Source organism: Camelus bactrianus, chromosome 8 (genome assembly GCF_048773025.1).
Source record: "Camelus bactrianus isolate YW-2024 breed Bactrian camel chromosome 8, ASM4877302v1, whole genome shotgun sequence".
Lineage (NCBI taxonomy): Eukaryota > Metazoa > Chordata > Mammalia > Artiodactyla > Camelidae > Camelus > Camelus bactrianus.
This window is the reverse complement of record NC_133546.1, coordinates 12,682,988-12,707,780: the sequence shown is the minus strand read 5'-3', so window position 1 is coordinate 12,707,780 and position 24,793 is coordinate 12,682,988. Positions and strand designations below refer to the sequence as shown.

At 35.7% G+C, this 24,793-nt stretch overlaps 1 protein-coding gene across 3 annotated transcripts in view; it reads right to left on the bottom strand.

The window, feature by feature from the left end:
- The window catches only part of SYNE1 (spectrin repeat containing nuclear envelope protein 1), a 427,410-nt gene that overhangs the window by 306,506 nt on the left and 96,111 nt on the right, over positions 1-24,793 (bottom strand). For 2 of the 3 annotated variants that reach the window (XM_074368141.1, XM_074368142.1), the window contains exons 5-11: positions 21,458-21,541; positions 14,598-14,690; positions 13,503-13,678; positions 9,236-9,432; positions 7,844-7,953; positions 4,409-4,459; positions 1,431-1,538 (exon numbers count right to left, since the gene is read on the bottom strand). In XM_074368141.1, the coding sequence (XP_074224242.1) occupies positions 1,431-1,538; positions 4,409-4,459; positions 7,844-7,953; positions 9,236-9,432; positions 13,503-13,678; positions 14,598-14,690; positions 21,458-21,541 (819 nt within the window). Of the gene's footprint in view, positions 1-1,430; positions 1,539-4,408; positions 4,460-7,843; positions 7,954-9,235; positions 9,433-13,502; positions 13,679-14,597; positions 14,691-15,171; positions 15,193-21,457; positions 21,542-24,793 lie in introns of all 3 variants that reach the window. The other variant, XM_074368140.1, reaches the window with a different exon arrangement.

Here is a 24,793-nt window from a genome sequence, read left to right as displayed (position 1 = left end):
CAGTAATGCCAACAGCTAAATCTTTTATCATCTCTTACATTCTTCATTTTTTTCACTCTCTTACATTTTTTTCTTTTCATTCTCTTACATCATGCACCCTTTTTAAAAAAAAAAAACAAAAATGACTGAAATACAAGGTAGGTTAGAATAGTTCTGCTGCTAAAATGTAATGATATTTTAAATAGTAGAAAATGTCAATGCTACATAGGGTAAAATCACAATTTAATGGAAAAATTTTGTTAAAGGGCTTTGTGTTTCTTATAAGTGGAAAATGGAAGCTGAAATCCTATTAATGACAGTGAGATGAGACTGGGAGGAAGAATAACAACACAACCCTGGGCCCCAACCTGAAGGCAACAGCGTTGAACTCGACAGGTGGCAGTAGAAACTGACCTCACTAGTGGGCCCACTCCAGACATCCATGTTGTCATTTTTTATTTAATCCAGCTTATTCTACAGTAATTCTCAATTTGTCACTGAAGGCATTTCTTGTGGAGTTTTCTTATTATGCAACATCTATAAGATCACGAGTTGTACAAAAACTAGATGTGTGTGTGTTTGGGATCATCTACAAAACTCTGAGTTCTGGGGAAGTCATGAAACCTCAGAACTCTATATAGTGTGGACACATCCAACTTAAAACTACCAACTCCACCTCTGGGTATATACCCAAAGGGAATGAAAACAGGGTATCGAAGAGATACATGCACCCACACATTTACTGCAGCTTTATCACAGGAGCCACACTATGGAAGCAACCTGAGTGAATGTTAATGGATGAATGGATAAAGAAGATGTGCTGTATGTACAATGGAATATTATTCAGCCACTAGAAAGAAGGACATCCTGTCATTTGTGACAACATGGATGAAACCTGAGGACATTATACTAAGTGAGACAGGGCAGACAGAGAAAGACACATACTGTATGATATCACTTATATGTGGAATCTTAAAAAGTCGAACTTGCAAAAACAGAGTAAAATACTGGTTACTGGAGGGTAGGGAACGGAGGGGACGGGACAGATGTTTAAGTATACAAACTTGCAGTAAGTAGTAAGTAAGTCCTCGAGGTCTGATGCACAGCATAGTGAATACGGCAATATTGTATTATAATCATCAAACTTACTAAGAGGCTAGAATTTAATCATCCCAACCAGTTTGAAGAAATGATGACTATGTAACATGATAGAGGTGTGAATTATTGCTACAATGGCAATCCCATTACAATATATAAATGTATTCAAATTTAAAAACTGCTTACTTACATAGAAATACGATTATTAAATTATATGTAAACTCAATGTATATTATTTCTTTAAAGACATGTCTCATTAATATTATTGGAAAGATTAAACAGATTAAATGACATACACGAATCTTACTCATGAAAGGCTTAAAAGAAACTGAAATATTTTTTCCATACGTTACCTGATATTTATCCTGCAAATTTGATTCTGTCATCTGTGCCCTCGTCATATCTCTTTCAAATTGTTCTATCCAAACTTTTGTTTCCTTCAAAACCAGCCTATCTTCTCTCTAGAAGCCAACAGACATGACAATTTTATTAGCATCTGTGCATTTATCTCCTCGCTGACTAATACCTGACTGATTCTAGAAGACACTGAGTATTTAATAAGCTCCAGTTGTCTTTGAAAAATTTTCTCTCTCTCTCTGCCCTCACACCTTTTAGAGACTAAGAATGAAAAGTTAATTCTAAAAAAAAAAACTGAATTATTATGCTGAATATCAAAATTATCTACCTCCATTTTTTTCCCTCAAGAAACACTAATTTAACTAAGAAAATGTGGTCAAAAGGAAACGTGCTAAGTATAAAAACACTTAGAAAGAGCAATGGCTGGAACGGGAGGGGAAACAGGCCCAAGGGTGCCTCTTCACCCAAGGCCACTGGTAACCCAGAGGACCATTCTGGAAATGATTAATTTTGACTGAACTCAAGGAGCCACAGTCATAGCAACATTGGATTACTTGTGTATATTATTATTTTAAAATGCTCTCCAGTACTATAAGTTCCACAAGGACAGAAGACACATTTATCTTGTTAAATATGGTATTCCCAGGCCCTGGCAACATGGCACCTATAAGATATTGACCAAATTATCTGCTGACTGAGTCCATACAAACTACCACTCACATCTCAAACATTAAAAAAATGCATATGGAGAGTTACATACTTGTTTCCACAAATAATAAGATCCATTCTAGCACTGATTTAGTGAAAATACCCTACTTTTCCATAAAGACTTCTTATCTGGTAAGAATGCCAAAGTAATCATAAACATATTTAACATGACTTTTTGGCTCTTACAAATAGCTTTCCACTACAGCATCTCGCGTGATGATCACAGCCTGTGACACATATGAAATGACTGTCTGTAGAAAGAGTGCTGGCCAGGGAGGCAGGCCAAACCGGTTTCAGATTCTGGTTCTGACACAGATTAGCTCTGTGACTTTGGGCACAACCTTAATTTAATCCTCTCTACTGCTGTACCACCGTCTGAGTGGTTATCACACAGCCTTCCCGTGGTTTAGGGGGAGAATGAGAGAGGCTCTCTGAACACACCCAGTGCAGAGCCTGCCACACACGCTGTCAGGATCCACGTCCTCTCTCACTTCCCGGCGATGCAAAGGCAACGCTCTGCTGCCTGGAAGGTGCACTCAGTTCAGGCACACCCTTCTCTAGAAAGCCTGTTCTGACCTACAAGGCTAGGTTACGTGTTTGTCGTCCATGCCAGTGGTTCTCAAACTTTAGTGTGCACCGGGTCCACTGGAGGGCCTGTGGAAACACAGCACCGCCTGCGGGATTTCTGGCTCAGTCTGTCTAGGGTGGAGGCTGAGCATTTGTATTTCTAACAAGTTTCCAGGTGAATCTGATGCTGCTGGTCTTTTGAGAACATTTTTCTATGATCTTGTAACAATCTGAGCTCAAATATTCACCCAAAATGCACCGTGTTTTATTGTCCACGAATCGTCTCGCCCTCCCTCCTCCCAGCATTCAAAACCCCTTAAGTGTCTTTTTTTCTCCAGCCTAACACAGTGCCTGGCATCTTCCCATGATGGCTCTTCTGAATGGACAGGTGAATGGGATCAAGGCACTGGTTTTATTATCTGCTGACTTTCATGCCCAGAAAAGCACTAATGACACATCTTATGAGCTCAGAGAAACGCGTGCTCTTGGTCTCCCTCCGAAGGACCAGATGTCAATGTGACCACTAAGCAGGGACCACCACGGTGAGCACGGGCTTGGCTGTGAGCCTCCAAACACAGGCTCATCAGCACCTGCTTCTCACCAGCTGAAATTATTTCACAGAGAGAAGCAGGATCCTGCTCTTAAAATAACCTTATTAGAGTACATTTAGGAAATGACTTTTTCTAGTGGGGGGGGGGAGTGCAAACTGCAATAAGGTGAAAGGATGTAACTCTTTACACACTCAGCATTCTCTTTTTACAGGAAAATGAAGTACAAAAGAATATCTAGATTTCCAGAACCCATTCAGTCTAGTGGCTTTTCTTCAACTGGTGACTTTCACATGCGTTCACAGCCATGGAGGTCTATTTGCCTAGAGACCATCTATAAACCAAGCAGCTGAACTGTCAGCATCCATGACTTTTTCTTTCTCTTTCTCTCTCTCTCTCATTCACTCAGACATACACATTATATGATTTGTAGCATATTTATATATACATAAACTCATGCTTCATGAAGATTAAGATAAAAATTAATTCAACATTTAATATGCAATTGGTTACTTCTAATTTTTTACTTCAGTCTTGGCATAAAGTCTATTGTGTTGATAGATCCTTAACTTCAGGCCTCACTGGAATATAAAGAAAGATGGAAAAATTGAAATATAGGGTAACTTGGATATGGGAAAAAATTCTTAATCATTAATTCTACAAATTTTTTTTGAGCACTTACCATGTGTCATAGACTTTACTAAACCATGTGACTCAATAATTCATAAAAGAGCTATGATGAAATTCAGGATTACAAGCTAATTGAACACTTACCTTTTTCAATTAAGTATTTCCTGCTTAATATTTTAAAATATAAAAATAAATCTTTATTTTTACTTTCCATGTCACATAGAAATCATAGTTATTTTAATTTTTCCTTTATTAGTGCTGTTAAGTGTTATTAAGATGAAATTAATGCTACCTCATAATTAAAGATTAGTGGGAAAGTCCATGGGCATGGCTTAGACTGTAACTAACATTTAATAACACATATGTTATTTGTTCTATTAGAAAGGAAGAGGAAATAACAGAATCAAGGTATTAAAATAGATGTATAGATAAAGACAAATACATGCAGAGGAATGGCTAACACGCTACAGGATGCAGAATGTTTGAAAGAGGTCATTAATTCAAGATTACTTAAATCTTACCTTAAGAATTTGGATAGAATTTGCAAAAGATGGGAAACCTGGAAGTATTTCCTAACAATATGAAAAGACAATATACAGAAAAATAACATAAATCATGGACAAAAGTTATGTAGGAAAAAAGAAAAATGGAGAGGCATCTCTCTACAAATAAATAAGACAATAATTTTAAGGGTATAGTTATTTTAAGATGTTTTAACAATTTTTGAAAGTATCAAAATATTTGAATCAAATAAGGCAATGCAGTATTCTGGCATTTGATGTTTTTGTTTTAATTTGTAATAGTTGTACATGGCAATATATATGTATTTTATATACACGTCTTGAAATAGTAAATGTTTTGAAAGGAGAACAATGTACAGAAAGGTATGTGGATTCATGTTCCTCTATAAATACACTCATACTGTACACTCTGTATTCCTAAAACAATTCAGACCGTGCTGTGCTTCTGAAAGCAGTAAAATTTGTTGCAACAGGAGAAAGACTGAGTGACTAAATAACTGAAAGTTTAATAGATGAGAGAGATGAGCCAACAGGCCCGTTTTATTTATCGACGAGTAAGTGCTAATTACCTAAGGATACCTTCAGGGGAAAAGCTTCTTTACTAGTTTTAATGGTTGAAGTAAGAAAGGCATAGCATTGTCTATTCCCAGTAAGAAAATTAATTTGCAAATAGTGTCTATAAAATTTCCAATTTAAATAAACTCATCAAAAGGATATGAAAACCAAGTATACCAAAAGATGAAAGCCTGGTGGATATGTTGATGCCAATATTTTTTAAAAAATGAATTGAAAGAACTATTTACTAATAAGCCCTGAGCGGACAAATAATGAGTATTTTGAGGTGATGCTATCAACAGCCCTGGTAAGTACAGTCTATAAAATCTTTTTTTTGTTTTTTGACAATTATTTCTTTATTTTCCAAGTTTAGCCACTCAAAGCTAAGTAGTACAGTTTAATTTTAACTGGACTTTAAATGAATGGAATCATTTGAATATATGTGGTACCTTTCTTCTTTTACTTTTTTTTTTAATGTTTTTTAATTGAGTTATAGTCATTTACAGTTTATAAAATCTTAAAGGTTAATTAGACAGAATTAGATGGCCATTTGACCGCACTGAACAAACATAAGCCCAATGTCACAAAAGGTATAAAATTCTTTTTTTCTATTCAAAATATTCATTTTTAGATCTTCATACCCTATATTACAAATGCCCATTAAAAAAAGAGCCAAACTTATAATAAATTTCCTCAAAATTAATTTTTGAAATAATCCTGAAGAAGTTATATGCATCCTTTTTTAAGGAAAGGGATAGAGGGAATTTTTTTAAAGAAAACTCAGAATTTATCTTCTGGACAATGAGATTAATTTCTTAATAATAAAGCTCTTTAATAAAGCATATTAACAAGCTTAAATCCAGAATGGGTTTCAAATCTCCGAGGATTTTTGCATTAAATCCTTGCTAATGAGCATTAACGAAAGTATCTCCTTTTATTTCCCAGACATCACCAGCCACAGTGTTTACTCATGTGGAGAGATGATTAATGTCACAAAAATTAAAATAGTACAAGTTCAGAAATCAGCCCAGAAGTAATCCAATTGGAGAATCTAAGAACTTCGGATTTGACAACCAGATGGAAAGCAGATTTCCCTCTGTGCCGTGTTGGGGGGAGTCTATCATAGCCTCTTACAGAGGTTCTTATTCACACAGCAACATCCATGCCCAATTATCTTCTCAAAATCCAGAAAACCCCAAATGAGTCCCAAGCACACGCCTCAATCCCTTTTGGAATTGGTATAGTCATCTGCCCTCTGCGGTCCTTCTTAGGAACATTATTTGGCTAATGACAGAATAAGTTACTCTGGAGATCAACATTTGTGCCTGAATCCTGGCAAGGAACAACAAAAAATGATTTCTTGAAACCACAGTTTAAAAAAAAAAAACTAACATAGTTCTATCAAATGTCGGATTAACTTCATCCAAGTGACCTAGGAAACACAGTCACCATTATTTTGCTTAATTCTTTCATGAAGTCACCGATTTCTTTTAGTGCAAAACCTACTTGAAAACTTTGGGTTATGTTCTCCTGACCTTTTCCTTCTTTAGATCTGTTTCTAAGAAACGCAATAAACTTGTTTTTGTTTGCCTTGTTTCTCTTCATTACAATCTCAACTGCTCTGAAAACTCTCCTTTAGACCTGAACAATGAAGGCAGAGTTTTTAACATGTCTTGAAAATTCCATTTATTACTTTCCCTGATGTTACTCAACCTACTAATTTAAATTCAGTAGTGAATCCACCCCTCTCTAAGAAACAAACAAAAAATCCCCCAAAACAACAACAACAAAACCAAAACCAAACAGTATTACAGTACTTTTTTTAAAAACAGGAAAATGGTAATATCTATTGTTGACAAGACTAGTAAAATGGGCATTCTGATATGCTGGCTGAAGTGTTAATTAAAACATCTCTCTACAGGCGAATTTGAAAAAAAATTTCAAAAAGCATAATAGATCTGTATACCTTTTAGTCTAGGAACTCCTATTCTAAGAAATAATTGTAAAATAGTGCTTTATTACAAAGTTGTTCTTAGAGATATTTTTTATAATGCAAAAAATAAGAAATTTCCAACAATTAAGATTGGATAAAGAAGTTACTGTACATCTATCTGATGTCGTAGAGAGAATGCCATCAGAAGAGTTTTGTATTCTATTAACAGAAAAAAGAAAGTTATAAAATTGTACACATAATCTGATTATATTTTTGTTCAAATATTATGCGTCTACACATATGTAGAACTCACACAAAAATATTAATTTTTTTCTAGAATAGGTTCTGTCCAGAAGGTCAAGTACAGATAATTTTCCTTTTCTTTTTTTTCCAATTTTTGTTTTTATTTATGCCAATGAGCACTTGTCATTTGAGCAGTATGCAAAATGTAAATGCTAAACTATTGAGAGGCTGAAAAATCTAAACACAGTGAATAACGAGAATTTTTATAAGTTTGCCTTACTTCTATGTTTGAGATGAGTAGCAACTTATATAATAAATCTAAAAGTCAAAATTAGATTTTATCAGATTGAGCAGCATAAGGGAACTCAAGATCTAGATGTACAAATGATATGATGGATATAAAATTGGGTCAATCTTCAAATTGCTAAAATAAAGTTTCCCAACATTGCTATCTTTCCTCAATGTTAATTCACCAGTATTAAATGTTCAGTTTTTATTATTAATAATGCTTTCTTTGATCTAGCCAACATACCTATCAGTGAATTCTTTCCTTCCAATCTCTTCCCCAGTTGGTGATATCAGTCTTAACTCAGTTGCTCTTATAGTAAAATGCATTCCAGTTTAATTTTTTGAAACAGCGTAATTAAAAATCCAATTCACTATCACTGAGTGTTATCAATGCTTGAAGAAAAACAAATACTTACATCATTCTCTTGCCCATCAGCGCCTGTGCTGTGGATGTCAGGATACTGTTTCAGAAACTGGGCTACGTAAGTCATAATAGACTTCTCATCTGGTTTATCCACGTCCACATCTGGAAAAACCAAACCCAGATGTGAATAAATTAATTAGCATTAAATAGATTTTAATAATATGAACTCTATCTAATAATATAAAATTTAGCTAATATACCAAACAGCCTGTCCTAAATGCAGAAGAAAAATAGAACTAATATTTAGAGATGGGGGAGGGGAAGCTAATTTAGTCTAGATGATACATGATGGAAATTTTATGGCTCAGTAAGATGACACATTTGAACCAAGAGCTTTCAGGAAAGTAGCACATGTTTTATTTAAATAATCTCAACATGCATCATAAATCTGAGATATATATGGTTATTCATACATTCTGTTAAGGGCTGAGATATTTGTTCAGCTTTCTGTTAAGAGCTGAGTAGTGTACTGGATACTACTGGCTTTTTTGTGCGTGTGCAGAAATGAGCTGGAAAGCCCTTGGTTACCCTCATGAATCTAAGGGGCCCATAGCAGCTTCCTACAATGGCAAGGGATCTCCATGCTGGCCACCATCTCAGAGGAAGCCAACCAGGCAGACACTGAGAACTAAAAATGTTCATTCGGAAATTTCATCGTTAGAAATAACTTGCTTTCTCTGAATTTACATTTCTGCATTCATCAGTGGAAATTCCTATAATTGCCAAGGCAAAGAAGAAACTGACATTAGGAGAATTCACTTTGACTCTTTTATTTCAATACGACAAACAACATAGTTTATTAAAGTTTAGTAAAGGTATCCAAATTGTATTTTGAAGACTTGAAAGAGTTAACTCCATTTCCAGAAAGTCTTAACATTCACAGCCTTACAAAAAGGTGCCACGCAATTCCAGTGAAAAATATTAGTCAATCATTTGTGTTGTTTGCCCAAATGACACCCAAACACTGAAATGTTTAACTGGATAGTTATCAACATTTCTAAGTTTCTAATGACTGACATTTTAAAGGTAAGCTCTGAGATTACTAATAATTTTTCATTCTTCCAGATTCTGTGAAGAATTCTCCTCCCCTAAACACACACACTTCTAAAACTTTCATTCTGCCCTTACGTGCACTGAGTAAGGACAGTTCACCTGGCTGGTACCCTCCATGTCGCAGTACTGTTAGGAGCAACAGAGCTGTATTTTGCTCCCATACGTAGTGGCAAATATTTTTCCAAAGGAAAATCGGTACAGGAAGATATGGTTCCTTCCCACCTTTCTAAAGTTTTCTGGCTTCAAACGGAATTTTGGACGTCATCTGTGATTTCTAGGTTTAAGACAACCTACTGATTGAGGTACAAGAGCCAACAAACGCTCAACGTGCCTTCGGGATCTAGGAGTCGCGGGATTCCCAGTTCCGTCTCAGCAATCCTGAAAGCCTCCTCCAGGTTTTCTCGGTTAGATCTCCCTTTCACTTTCTCCAAGTCCACCAGTTCCGGCCGAATAGCGTGGATGACCGAATGAAAGGCAACCCCACTTCTCCAACTCCGCCCGAAGTCTTTCACTTCTGTTCCAGTCTGCCTTTAAAAAAATTAATAATGATGTCACTTTCTAAACAGATAATACACACTTTCTCAAAGACTCAATCCAAGCCTCCTCAGCAATGAATGATGGGCAGTTAGCTCTTATCAGTTGACTGGTTTTGAGAAAAAATAAGAAAAGCAAACTTTTTAGTGGGTAACAAGGTAAGAAGTAGAAATTCCCATTCCATACGTAATAGTTTTCTATATTAGAGTTTTCCTTAATTGAGACAGACTCAATTTAAAGTATATTTTTAAAGGAAACCAATTTAGAGAAAAAAAATCTGGTAAAATAAATTTAAAAAAGAGAAAATTTTAAAAACATCAAAACTGATAATAATTCACCACTGTGTATTTTTTGAAGTCTAGCACGTTTCTGATGAGAAGCAGCTTGTGTTGTACGCAGACAGATCATAACAGACTAACAGAATGTGGCTGAATTATATCAAATGCATTAGAATGAACATATGCACACGATGTGATCATATCTCTAAATTAGTCACAAAGAAGCCTCTATTCCACATAAGTCCAGACCAGATTAATTCACCCCACAGATCAAATTGTTTGATCAAACTGTTTTTTAAACTCTCTTTTTCAGAATTGCCTTGAGGGCAATGCCCTGGTGGCAAATCTTTGTTCTTTTTTGGTGGATTTAATTCAAAGCCAGTTATGATAATTAAGAAGTGATCCTAGTTGGTAGTCATATTTTGTAGCTGAAAACAGAAATGAGGCAAGCTCACAATGAATGAATTTTTTCCTACATGTAACTTATCAACTATAAAAACAGTTTCAAAAAGAGAGTTGCAAAAACGTCTTTGAGCAACATGTTTTGATTAATTCGGAGCCTTTAAAGTTGATCAATTAATTAGGTAACATTCAGTGGATAAATATTCAGGAAGTTTCTTTTTAGAAAATTAGTCTCATGACAATTGTTTCTAAATAAAGCAGAAATAACATCACTTAATTCTTTTTTTACTATATTCTCAAAATTTCCATGAACTGGAAGATGCAGTATGTCTGACTGATACATCGATTAATATAAAAAGTTGGTACATGCTTTTACATTTTCTCTCTGCAAACTTTAAGGTTCACTTTAAATTATGTTTTCCCAGTGCATACTCAGTTTGCATAAAATATATTGTGTGAAAAACAGTAGCATAAACTTAATCACTGGTTTCACAAATAAATATTTTAAAGACAATTTTGTAAGATTCCAGTAATTGTAATCTGGAATTGTCTCTTAGTTCTCTAAGAGTTTCTGTCTCTGGTAGTAAAGATATAATTTTTTTCAGCCAATTCCTGACATATTAGCAAATAACCACCCAGGTTAAACAGTCTTATTATCTATTCATTTGTACATTTGCCTCTGGCTTCATCTTACTTTTTCACCTCTATTTTCCCTTTGCTCACAGTTCCTCATTTTAAAGTGTTTTTGTATTCACAGTCTCTTTAAGCCACTTTAAACTATTTTTTAACCAATTAAGGTGGGTGTAAATAAATAAGTAAACAGTCAGCTGACAATATGCATCCTGTGTTAGATAATTTCTGATTTTCTTGAACTTGTTTATTGTTTTAGACATTTCCAAAAAGAAACATACAAAATGTTTCCTTAAATATTCACCATGTTGGAATAATTAAAAATGGTTTGGTACATGGTCACACACCCACACACCTATAATGTTTTGTATTAGATCAAACTAGTAGATGATAGTCCTACAAAGTTTTAGTTTTAGTCCAAGCCTCTCATTTAAGAATCTTAGACACAGAATCAAAGAAAATTCAGATGCCTCACTTAAAGAAGTGATAAAAACTTAAACTTAGATACATCACTTAAGAAACTGATCAAGTAATTGATCAAGTAGGTCCAGGTTAGAGGCATTTCTGATTTCTAATACACAGTTACTTCAAGTTATTTTGATGGATCCGGACATACATCTTCATTTGTTTGGTTATCTTATTAATTGTTGTCCTAAAACACAATTGTTCTTAAACATTTGAAAATAAGGTGCAAATGTCAGATATGCTTTCATTTCTGAGAGTATTGACAGTAGGTGAATTTGGTGTGAAAAAACAGGAGGGGGCTTAACTCTCTTGTGTTACTGAAACAATTTTTTAATATACTTCTCAAATATCTTGAAATTTTATCTGAAAACAGTGAATACCCTCTGACAATTTGTTGTTTACTGGATGTTTTATCCTCTTCCACCATCTTCAGTCTGTGAGACTGAACCCTCAGACTACAGAGTCTCACATATTATAATTTTAGAAATATGTCATACACTGAAATGAGTACCGATTCTAAAGTCTTTTATTCATGTCAAGTAAGAGATTGCTTGAAAAGTAAATACCGGGATAGTGTAAAAAGTAGCTTTTAGAAAAATAATCAACAATGTGGTAACGTAATGGAATCATTACAGAAAACTCAAGGCAGAGGACAGTCTTCTCCCTAAATCTCTGCAATTTATGCAGCTCAGTGGATCCCGTAGATGTGCTGATAGGTGGAGAAGCTCTGGGTCCGTGAATCTGTACATTTATTTATACAGGTAAGGAAAATACAGCTTCCACTGATGTTACAAGTATACAAGTGGCAGGAATGACTTCATTATCATTAGACCCCTGCACATCTTTGAAATACAACACACCGGGTGTGAAACAAAACTTAAATAGGAAAACTCTAATAGCATTAAATTTTATATTACTTCAGGCTACTATAATATAAAATGAAAATGCATTTAATTTTGATTAATCAAATGCTGTGTAGAGCAATGGACAACAGAGTAGCATGCTGACATTATTACAAAGTTTTATTGCAGTAACACCATGATATATGTCATAACATGTGGTCACCAGTCCCCTTCTACCCAGCAGGTTTCTTCTCCCTGCCTGGTTAAGTGGCAAGTCTAGTGATGCCCACTGTAGATGGAAAGCAAACAGCATACCAGCAATGTGGGGGGGCCCTTTAATTCCATCTCTACTACAGAGTCCCAATCGCCACAAAGCTTTGCTTCCAGAAATATTTTTGATTGCAACTTGAATCATTAAAAACAAAAACACAAGCCCCAAATTAGAAAACCACCAACACACTTTAAAAATTAAACAGAACTATATAAATTAGTAACACTAATTACATGTTTATTTTTCTCTCATTTCTGCTCTTCAAACACTTTAAAAATAGAACCCCCCCATGTTTAGTGCCTCAGGGCTTCATAACGATAAGGACTTGTTTACAACTATTTTCCAGAAGTCGAGAGTAAGATTCAGATCAGATTCAGGCATGCAAAACAAAACAGGAAGTGTCATTTAAGAAAGTCTTAGAAAAGCACAACTTCTATGTGAAGAGATCTTACTACCGACCACATCTGACCACAAAATATTGGTATAACCAACTGAAAACTCGACTGAAATGACCATGAGAAGGTACTTTTTGAGAGTAGTAATTTTATATCCAGGATTATCACATATACGTACACATATTTCAATTTATTATGCTTAGAAGCAAACAAAACTAGAAGCAAATTTCCAGTCCACAAAGCTAGAGCTGACAAAAGAATCTACATTCTAGATAAAAGATGAGATCAAAGGAAACACCTAAAAATAAAATTGCTAGAAAGTTTCAGGATATGAAAACAAATAACATTATTTCAGAATGTGAACCTAGGTTCACAGTATTATTAAATAGAACTCAACAGTCTTATGAAGAGAATATGAAGTTTAAACATGTAATTTATTTGTGTAAAGATTGTTCAATAACAGCAGAAAGTCCAAACAATGACCTTGAATAAAATTAGCCTTCAAGCTGCTAATCAAAGAGTAGGGATGGAACAACTTAGCCAAGCCCAACCACGTAGTGAAGGAGGAATGTGTTTTACTACAGCATTTTCCTAGGGTATCAGTGATGATTTCTGTTTACAGTTTAATCCAAGGAAAGCGTGAAACAAGACCTGAAGCAAAGCCACCCATTCAAATGTCTCCACAAATTTCTCAATCACTGAAACATGCCCTCAGTCGTAAAACGGTAACTCAAATTATTCAAGGGTCTCACATTTAAACGAACTCTTGCTTGGAACTTACTTGGCTGTGTACTGAGCCCACTTTAACAAAGCCTTCTTAGCATTTCCTTGGATCTTGGTGGCCACCTTCCGTTTGCTCGGGGGGCTGGCGGTCTCCGAGCTGACCATGCTGTCCACGGAGGATGTGCTGCTGGATAGAGACTGCAGCTGCGGCAGGTTGCTGGTCAGCTCCTCAATCTGTGCGTGTGTTAACAGTCGGCAGACATGTCAGAATTACCTTTGTTCTTCTCCCCTCAGATGTTTTACTTTTCCAACTGGAAATGATTATTGATAACACCCTTCACCCCACTGATAGTGTGAGCTCTTAAAGGGCACGATTGATATCTGATTTCTCTTTGCAGTTCCCACCGCATCTGAGACGGTACCTTGTATCCAGTAATGAACACTTGTTAAAAACATGCATGAATGGATAAAACAAAACCTAATGGTTATCAAAACTCACAGAATGTACACACCAAAAGTGAACCCTCATGTGAACCACAAATCTTGAAATGACAGTGACATGTCAATAAAGGTTCATTAATTGTAATAAATGTACCACTCTGGTGGGGGATCTTTGTTAAGGGGGAGGTTATGCACATGTGGGTGCAGGAGGGACATGGGAATTCTCTGTATTTTTTTTTATAAATTTTGCTATAAACCTAAAACTGCTCCAAAAAATAAAGTTTATTTCTTTAAAAGCCAACCTAATGGTTAGAAGAATTATTCTGGATATACTAGTAAGTTAATTTTTCCCCTTAATGTCTATAGTAGGTGTGTAGAACTGCATAGAACTGCTCCCTTCTACAGGATAAAGAAAAATTTTCTGAGCTCTTTGTATAACAATATTTCATCTCCATTGTGTCCTGCCCACTTTTCAGACTGGGTACCTATGCCAGAGATCTTTGGGGAGTTCCACAGGTGACACCTTCGCAGGGAAAAAGAGGACATTTTCCTGGTAACAAAAAACAAGGTATTTATGAAGGTCACATTTCTGCTAACCTGAGGATCAACCCCAAAGAAATGGCAAATGAGAGCGTTATTCATGATCAAAATGTCCACCACTACCTCCATCCATGACATTGTATCAGCTGAAAAGGGACCCGTAGTACAATACCTGGAAATACAGGATGATCGTCCACATCAATCCAAGAACTATCGAGGGTCGGCCATCCGCTATATCCGTGGAGTTAATGTTGACTAGTTTTATCTGTTTAAAAAGAAAAACTGTACTAGTAATGTACTAGAAGATTATAGACCATTTACTGATGTGACAATTAGCACCGTATTAGACATCAGTACATCTGGTCATGCCCGCATGGTGGCACACGAGAGTGAGTAGGGTGAGCCGTCCAAACAAACAAGCACATGGTTTCAGTGGAAGTTTCAGGGGCATTCATTAGGTGCACACAATAAAAACAGCTACAGAATGAATTTCAAAAACTTGTTTAAAGTTGAAAAAATATGATGTCATGCAAGGAATTACCCACAAAATGCCAGACAGAAAAAAAACAACCCAACAAAAACAGTTATCCTTAACATTCAGAGGTTGACTGGAACATAAAAGAAACTGTGAGGAGTAGTTTAAGAAGATGCACTTACTTTGAAGTTTGTTACCAAATAGCATGACACTTATGTTCTCTTTTACCTATAAAAGTCAGGAGTTAAAAGATTCTAAAATTTGTACTAACCGGTGATCCTCTGTACATGGACTGACATGAAAAACAAAGGGAGAAGATGATACACATACATAAATAATCTTTCAAAATCTGCATTATTTGTTCAAAAGGAATAAAAATGTATGTAGTAAATTCACAGCATGATTTGGGAAATACATTTTAAAGACAAAGGAAAGCCAAGAAATGGTAAAGTAGAAAGAGACTGTCAGGGTTCAGTTCCCTACTTCTGGACATTATCTCTAAAAACCATTCAAGATTCATCTACAACTGTCCTCAGTTATTCATTTCAATACCTTCCCAACTATGAGAAATGTTACTTCCTAAGTTCCAAGAAAACAGACTTGTATGGTAGGTATGGCTCAGTCAATCTCTATAAAATCCAGTTAACAACTGTTTATCCTCCTCTTCATAATCCCTGAACAAATCAGACAAAAAAATAATAAAGTACTCCTTTGATTTCTCGCTCAGTAATTCCCAGCCCAGATTTAATAAGGTGTAATATTAACAATAAAGTTCAGAAGTTTGTAAATGGTTTACCTTTTAAAAAAAATCAGATGCAAATCACCCCACAAATACTTTACTCTTAAGTAATTACTTTAAATTTACCCAGTTATACAACAGAGAAGTAAAGTAAAATCTATCTCAAAAGTCACTGCAAATAACTTGAGATACACCCGTGGGATTTTGTCTCACCAGTGAAGTTCATTCATCAGGTTCAGAAACAGAAAAAAAAAAAAAAATTGAGAACTTCCATAGATTCCAAACTTATGCTTCTACTTCTTTCAAATCCAGCACAGTTTAAAACACGTAATACTTATTTGTGAGATAACCATTTATAACAGAACCTTCTGCAATCTCTAGAATCATTTTGATTGCTTTACAGCTTGTCCAAAATTTTCTCCATATCCATTTTAGTATCCATGGTCCACACATTTATAATACACGCTAATAACCACATACTAATGCCTTTCACAGAGGACAAATTATTCATCTTTCTTTACATATCATTCTTTTTAAAAATGAAATCGAATGTAAGTTGAATTTCTTACCTCAACCCAGCCCCAACTGTACTATGAAGTGTACATATTCCGTTTATTATGGCACCTAAACATTTTTTGCTTAACTTGTGCAGGAAAAAAATGTCTTTCAAAATTATTTCCTCTCTTAAAATCTGTGTTTCAAAACAGGTTTTGGGAGCACAGGGTTTTTGTTTGTTTGTTTTACCTCCTCTCCCTTGCAAAATCCTATTAAACCTACAATAAACTTTTAATAGCCCAAGAGAGTGGGATGGGCAATAGAGAGACACCCAGAGAGATGAAAGAATTCCAGAAACCAGAAAGGATGAAATCACATCGATGGACCTCACCTCAGACCTTCTGAACCAGAAAATAAGGAGTTCAGCCTGAGAATCCGTTTTAACAAATCCTCCAGGTTTTGTCAATTTTGATGCATGTCAGTATTTGAGACCCGGAGCAGACAACTGTACTTGGCCCACGTAATCTGGAGAAGTTTGATTTTGCAAGCCAGAGACCCAAATGGACTGAATTAGCCCCAAAATTCACATGTTGAGGTCCTAACCCCTGATGCGACTGTATTTGGAGATAGAGCCTTTTAGGAGGCCATTCAGGTTAAACAAGGTTAAAAGAGTGGTCCCTAATCCAACAGAACTGGTATCCTTACAGAAGAGGGAGGGACACTGGAACTCTCTCTCTCTCTCTCCCTCCACGCCCCCCCCCCCCCGATACCCACACAAAAGAAAGGCCGTGTGAGGACACAGTGACAAAGCGGCTGTCTGCAAACCTAGAAGAAAGGAAGAAACCAACTCTGCTGGCACCTTGATCTTGATCCTCTAGCTTCCAGAACTGTGACAAAATACATTTCTGTTGTTTATGCCACCAGGTTTGTGATGTTCTACTATGCAAGCCATTGCAGACTAAGACAAGGCCCACAGATGTTTCCAAAACAAACAAAAAAATCGAATTATTTGGGGAAAAATTTCAAAACAAAATCCAGATCACTAGCTCTTCCTGATAGATTGGAAAACCTAATGAGCAGAGCCATCCCCACCTTGTATCCACCGCTTTCTATAATGAGGTGTCCTAGGAACTGTTCCAAACAGTGACGCAGGTAGCCAAATACGTGTATTATTTTACAAAATGACTTAAATAAATAATTGGATTTCAATAAAAATCCAGATTACTGGCTTTTCCTGTCTAATTGTTAAACCTGGAATCACCGTGCTTGTGTTTCATCGAGGTAACTCTAGTTGGAATTGAGCATTTGCTTCCTTCTTTCAGACAGGCCACGGGACGGCTCAGTTATCCTGCCACCGTAGTTGGTCTCTACCTCACTTCGTCTTGTAGATCACCTATCTGGACCTCATAGGAATCTGAATTTATGCCTTCGTCTGCACCAGGGCGAGTTTCAGGAAAGGCAGTTGGCTCCTTGCATTACTACTTAGAATGATCCACCTGACACCTCCTTGCAGAAAAAAAAAAAAAGTGTGGAAAGTGATGGATCTATTCATGGCTATCACACTTTTCCACAATTCTTACCAAATACTAACATGTACTTTTTTTCAGTAGCCCCACAAACAAGTGGAAAATAAACACAACAGTAGGGTTTCCCTCAGTAAAACGTGAAGAGTGCCTTGATTATTCCTTAAATCAAGCCAGAATCCAAGTACTAAACAGAACATCTATTACCTAAAGGGAAAATCTAAATGAAGAATAAAGTAATTACAAAGGTTAAAGACAAATTCTTGAAAATATGTTTGAGACGTAAGTTCTTAAACTGTAAAGAACAAAAGTAAATAGTAAAAGAGAGGGCACCAAAGAGTCTTCAAAAACCCATACATCCCACAGTCAATTATTTTGCCAATGGCGTAAAGAAATTCAAGAAAGGGTAGCCCAAAACTGTGTATTTTAGGTAGATTTTCTAAAATTAAAATACATTAGGGATTTGTGGGGACAGAAGGGGAAAGCTTTGGATTTTGTTCTGAGACACAAATGCATTGCTTTCTGCCCCTAGTAAATATAATATTTAAAATCTGAATCCTCTACTTTAAAAAAAATTACTTAGGGTTGTTCTATGAAAATGGACCTAGTATAAACAAGTCTTCTGTGAAAAGAAGATTCTTTGGCTCTCTTTACAAGCAATGCCTTTCATGGCTTAAGCCATTAAATTTTTCTCCAAGACATTAATTATGAGGAATTTTGTTTTCATCTTCTAGCCAGTGAATACACATCAGAACAAAGTGGGACACTATTGTCACACAGCTGAAATGGAAGACCAAATGACTTGGAAAACTCTAAATATCCTGTTCAATAAGGCTTTGTTCAGCTTTTTCCATGAGAAAAGCTCATGGAGGGGGAGCTGGAAGAAGAGAAACCCTCCATTAAGAATGACATTAGAGTGATCTGGAAACAATGCCCAATATTGCACAAGAAGCCAAGTTTGTCTTACTACACCATCCTAATGCCTAAAATCTCTCTTTGGTGTGAAGTTTGATACTTGACTGACTGACCTTTATACTGATTCACTGCACTACAAACTTAACAAAATGTAAATTACCTAAAGGCCAGAATCTAGTTTTCTTTAACTTTGTATTTTCCAGAGTTCTTGTCTTACAGAAAGTATTCAACTATGCATTTGTGGAGTAAATAAATTAATTTAGTCTACACAGACTGAGAAGTAACAATGGAATCATTCTATTTTCCAGAAGTATCTGGATATCCACTTATAAAGCTGGTTTTGGTATTGCCAAACACAGAATTTCCACAAATTAGAAAAGTCTAAATCTAAGAGGATTGGTGCAACCCTTTTGAAGGGAAGTATGTCAACACCTAACAAAACAACATACACACATACGTTTGACCCAGCAGTCACATTTCTAGAAGTCTACCCAGAAGATGTACTTCTAATAATACGAAGGTACTTATGCAAGGCTATTAACTACATCATTGTTTCTGTTTGAAAAATACTGGAAACAACCTAGATGCTCATTCATAAGAGAGGGGTTGAATAAACTCTGGCACATCCAGACAATGGAATACCACACAGCCAAGAAAATGAATGAGAAAGATCTCTTGAGCTAATTTGAGTGATTGAGAAGATATACTGTTAAATGAAAAAAAAGGTGAAGTGCAATTGGTACATCTCTGGTGTGCCACCTTATTGTAAGAAAGAAAGTGGTATATGAAAATACAACTGCTCATTCCTGAAAAAGAAATACAGGAAGGATAAATCAGAAACTGGAGAGACTGGTTACCTAGAGGTGAGAAAAGGAGGCAAAGGAAAGGGAACGGGAATGGAGAAGTAAGGATAGGAGGGAGTGTCACTTCTCTAAGTATAACTTTGACTCTTTGAATCATAGAAATGTCTCACTCTCTAAAATAAAAATAATTAACATCAATTAGGATGTGTGTGGGTTTACCCAAAATGGAATGTAACTGTTACCTAACTCTATTACAAATAATAACATAATGACACCGAAAGGGATGATGCGGAGAACAGAAGTAACCAAAGTGAATTTGGAAACAGCATTTTGACTGGCTATTGTAATGCTGATGACCAAAAGAACTGTACACAAATACTGTTCTCCATTTAGTCAATCTATTTCTCATAAAGACGTGGGCTGGCAATTCCAAAACTACTTTATGTGTATATATCAGGGTTGAAAAGTAAGAGAATATATTGTAGATGAGAGCCAGGTTTCTCATTGTCAGAGAAAAACAGAAAGAAATAAGCATGAAAGGTTGAAATGGACCTTGTGGTGCTGAGAGAGAGAGACAGACATAAATATGTATGTATACTGGGGTTAGCAAACATACATATTTCTAGATCTGTCTGTTAAGAATGCAGTGACACCTCAGTAGCAATGAGCACACCCAGCACCCAATCTTGGTTTCTAAATGCCACTCACTAATAAAAGGAACAAAGGCTCCTTAGAGAAGTGGTTGATTCCAGGACTGGGACAGGGAAAATATAAGGTAAATATGGAAAATCTGTAGTTCCTAGAAATAAGGAAATGCTTGAAAAAGGATAAGGCCATGTCACAAGAGTAAAGGAGATAGCTTCAAGAAACTCTTAATGGCCAAAGCTAGAAGAATTTAAGCAACAAAATAATAATAATAATAACAACAACAACAACAACAACAATAATAGTAGGAGGAGTACTGGATTATAACTATAGAATGAAATAAATACCCATGAGCCCATAATGAAATAAATAAGAACTGAATAAATAAATGGAGGGGAAAGGACATCGTTTTCTTACAGAACAAGTTCAATTAATTAGTATAAATGAAGGAAACAAAAAATCATCATTAGACAAACAGCACAGAAGTAATTACTAAAGTCAACTTATGCTAAAATCACTTCAGCAGAAGTTTGAGGAGAAGCAGAATATTAGCATAATTTCAATTATCTCCCCTGAGCTTTTTCTCAATTATAATTGGAAAAATAGTAATTTTACCATAAAAAATCTCAGCAGATGACTTTATCAAGCGGTCGAGATGAACATCACCAGCAATAACACATATCAGCGTCCTATACCCACTAACATGATGCATTGAGAGGACTACTCCACTTCCTTGGAATTCTTGCCAAAAATGTATATCCTCAATCTAATCATGAGAAAATATCATATAATCCAAATTGAGTTTATTTTGTGTATGGTGTGAGGGAATGTTCTAACTTCGCTGATTTACGTGCTTGAAAACGAATATATGTATGTAAGTATGACTGGGACATTATACTGTACACCAGAAATTGACATTATAACTTCAATAAAAAATAAAGATTAAAAAAAAATAGAGAGACTTTTCTGAAAAATAACTAACCAGCAGTTATCATCAAGGTCATGAAAGACAAGGACAGATAAGGTCACAGAATGGAAAAGACAAAGGAGCCACAACATTTAGGTGCAATGTGTGTTACTGGATTGGCCCTGGAAAAGAAACAAGACACTGGAGAAAAATGGATGAAATTAGACTAATTTCCATGCCTTCCTTCATGATATCATATTAATTTTAATTTCTTTATTTGGCAGTTGTACTATGTTACATACAGGTACCATGTCTATAATTCATCACATGAGGGGAAGCTGGCTGAAGTACAGACATGAAATCTCTGTGCCCTTTTCTGCCACTTTCTGTAAGTCTAAAATTATTATGTAATAATATTGCACATTTATGTTGTACAGATTACAGGCAGTGTTTTTATCCCACAGCCAACACTGAAAACATCAGTATGCCCATACCGTCTTCTTGAAGTGTTTTGTTCTTGTTTCTCTTACCTTCCTTCCTTCAAGGAACTGAAGTGCCGTGCCGATGTTAGCCACAGCATGGATCCGCTTCATACGGCGTCCCTGTTCACATGGCTATCAGAGAGGGAAGGGCAGGAATAAATCAAAGTGCACACATTAAAAAGATAGTTATAAAGCTGATTTAAATGGACTCAGAATACACTTGGAGAATGTTCAAGAACAACCCACATTACTCACTTTATATAAAGGTTAGCAGATACCTACAGGAGGATGAACCCCACAGCACTTGGAAGGAGTGCAATTTACTGAATAAGTGCATTCACTCTCAGCTTACTTGTTAATGTTCTTACCCTTCTGGTTTCTGTATGTCAGAGAGTAGAAATTCACAAAATTCATATGTCATCTATACAGACTGTTACTCTTGTAAGTGGGGAAACAGTTACATGAAAAGTGCTCTTGGTACACGGGTAGGGGCGGGAGATAAATGGGAAATCTCTCTCCCTCTCAATTTTGTCATAAACCTAAAACTGCTCTAAAAAAAATAAAGTCTTAAAAAAGTACTCTTAGTCACTAACCATTTTTTTTTTTTTTTGGTCATACTCACATACTGACAGTATTAGTAACATGTCTCTGTTTGAACGACCAAAATGCATGGTGCCAATGAGCCAAAGTTAAGTCAGACTGTGAGAATGAACATGAAAAGGATACTAAGTCATTTGTGTTTGAGTTAGCAAAATATAATAAATTAACAAATAATGTAATAAATATAAAATAACAAGTGCTTTCTATGTGCCACACTGTTCATTTTCAAACTCAAAATAATTTCAATGAAGTAGATAGCATTACCCTCTTCATATTTACAGGAATTAAGAGGGTAACAGGTTAAGTGATTTCTCCACGGTTGCAGAGTTAACAGACTGGTCTCTTCTCAGTGACACTAGAAATCTAAATAATCTCTCATTAGAGCTCAAAGCCACATTTTCATTTCCAATTAATAAAGTACCGGGTAATAATTTTTACAATATGATTGTAAACAAATATTTAAATAGAAAATATACTTTTAAAATTTGTATTTATTCTTTACTCTGTTTTACATGACATAGTCCCATCATTGGTCTATGCCTGACCCACTTATTTAGTTGTTTAATTAATTATCTCTCATAATGTAACAAGCACCTAGGAACCTGCAACTAAAACAAAGCCAGGACTCAGAAATTAAGCACAAAAGCCACATCCCTCAATAACATCCCTATTCGTTCCATCCCCTGCCCTCCTGCACCAAGGCAACCATCACACTAACTCCAGTCCGGTGTTTTCCTTCTCACATACACTCATCGCATTTACTGCATTCTTAAAAAGAATACTTAATCAGTTTTTAACTTTATATAGAGTATCACTGCATTAATCTTTCGATACTTACTTTTCCACATATTATTATTTTGCTCAGATGCATCCGTTTTGTTGCCTGTCACTGTATTTCATTCATTTTGACAGCCACCCACTGTGCCATTTATCTAATCTCCTTCCGATGTGAATCTGGGTTACTTCCAGGTTATCTCAGTTTTGACCTGTGCTGATAGATCATTCTCGTACATCCCACCTTTGGTACAAGAATAAAGCATTTCTCTTGGACGTATACCTAATGGTGGAATTGCTGAGTCAGAGGGAGTGTGACTTTAAATGTACTTCTAATGTGATGCCAAACTTTTATAAAGTGTTTCTACTCCTCGTTCTTATCAGCAATATAAGAATAATACTGTGGATGCATGTTCTGTCTAACACTTGAAACTGACAGATATTTTTAAAAAATTTTTTTTCTATTGACTATATGTAACATGGTATTTCATGGTGGCCTTCATGTGTATTTCCCTGCTCAACAACGATGGGAACTTCTCATCCTCTGTTCTTTGGCAATGTCTGTTTCTTTTATAAAACACCTTTTCACATCTTTTGCCCAGACTTCCCTTTGGGTTATTTGTATTCTTATTATTTGAAGATGTACCTGCTATATTCTTGATATAATCCTTTCTTAATCCTTTTATAACATGTATTGTGAATATCTCTGACCAATTTTTAACCTCCTTTGTCACTTTCTTTGAAGTTTTTGGATTAAAAAAATGTTCTGAATGTTAGTACCACCGCTGATGTATATTAAATTCCCATTCATGCCCTGGTCTGTTTCTGGACTCCCCTGCATCAGTCAGTATGTCCAACCCTGCATCACTACCACACTGCCTCAAGTGACAAAGCTTCATCGTAAGATTTGTTATCTAGTAGAGCAAATACCTTTTCTCTGCTTTTCTTCTTTGACTGTATCCTGGCTAAAAGAGCGCAGCATAACCGTCTGCTGTATTGTTATAACTCGTATTCTTACCTAGTTTTACACAACTTAACTTGCCCTAACTAATACAATGATCGTCCCTTCCAGGCCACAAGCCCTTTGAGGGCACCAACCATATCTCATTCATCTTTGTTTCCCTTAGAGGGCAAAAGGCAATGCCTTATCTGTAAGAGAGATTCCAGATATGTTAGCGGAATACATAGTCAGTAGATAATGCCAAACCTAGTTGCAGACTTGAGTTCTACCCTAAATATATGATCAATGTCTAACAAAGTCACCTGGTGACACGCAGGGGCCTTTGATGCTTCTGGTTTCCTAAGTGCCCACCGTATACTTCTAAGTGGATTTTTAGGCTCCTTTTGTTACTATTATTATTTTTTTTTTAATGGAGGCACTGGGGATTGAAGCCAGGACCTCGTGCATGCGCATGCACTCTACCACTGAGTTATATCTACCTTCCCCTTATGTTTTTAATTCCTTTTTTTTTTTTTTTTGGTTTGTTTTTTGGAGGAGGTAATTAGGCTTGCTTATTTATTTATTTACTTATTTACTTATTTATTTAATGGCGGTACCAGGGATTAAACCCAGGACCCTGTGCATGCTAAGCATGCGCTCTACCACTGCGCTATACCCTACCCACCCTAGGCTCCTTTTGAATGCAGAGTGTTAAGGAGTCTTTAAAAACACTGTACAAAAGATTAGCAAAATAGGTAAGAAATAAATTTCTCTGCAGTCCTTAAGCTCTATTCATAATGCTTCTATTATTTTAAATTTTGCAACAGCAATTCTTCATGTTCTTAAAAAAATCCTAAGTGTAAAATTAAATTAAAATTAAATTAAAAATTAAAAAATTTAAATTTAAAATTAAAAATTTAAATTAAAAATTAAAATTTTTAAATTAAAATTAAATTTAGTGTTCCTGTCTTTATGTGTGATTAAAGATAAATAGTCACTGATCCATTCTAGGAGTAAATGTTCTACAAATAATAATCCAGGGATGTAGAGAAATCCGAGAATAATAATTT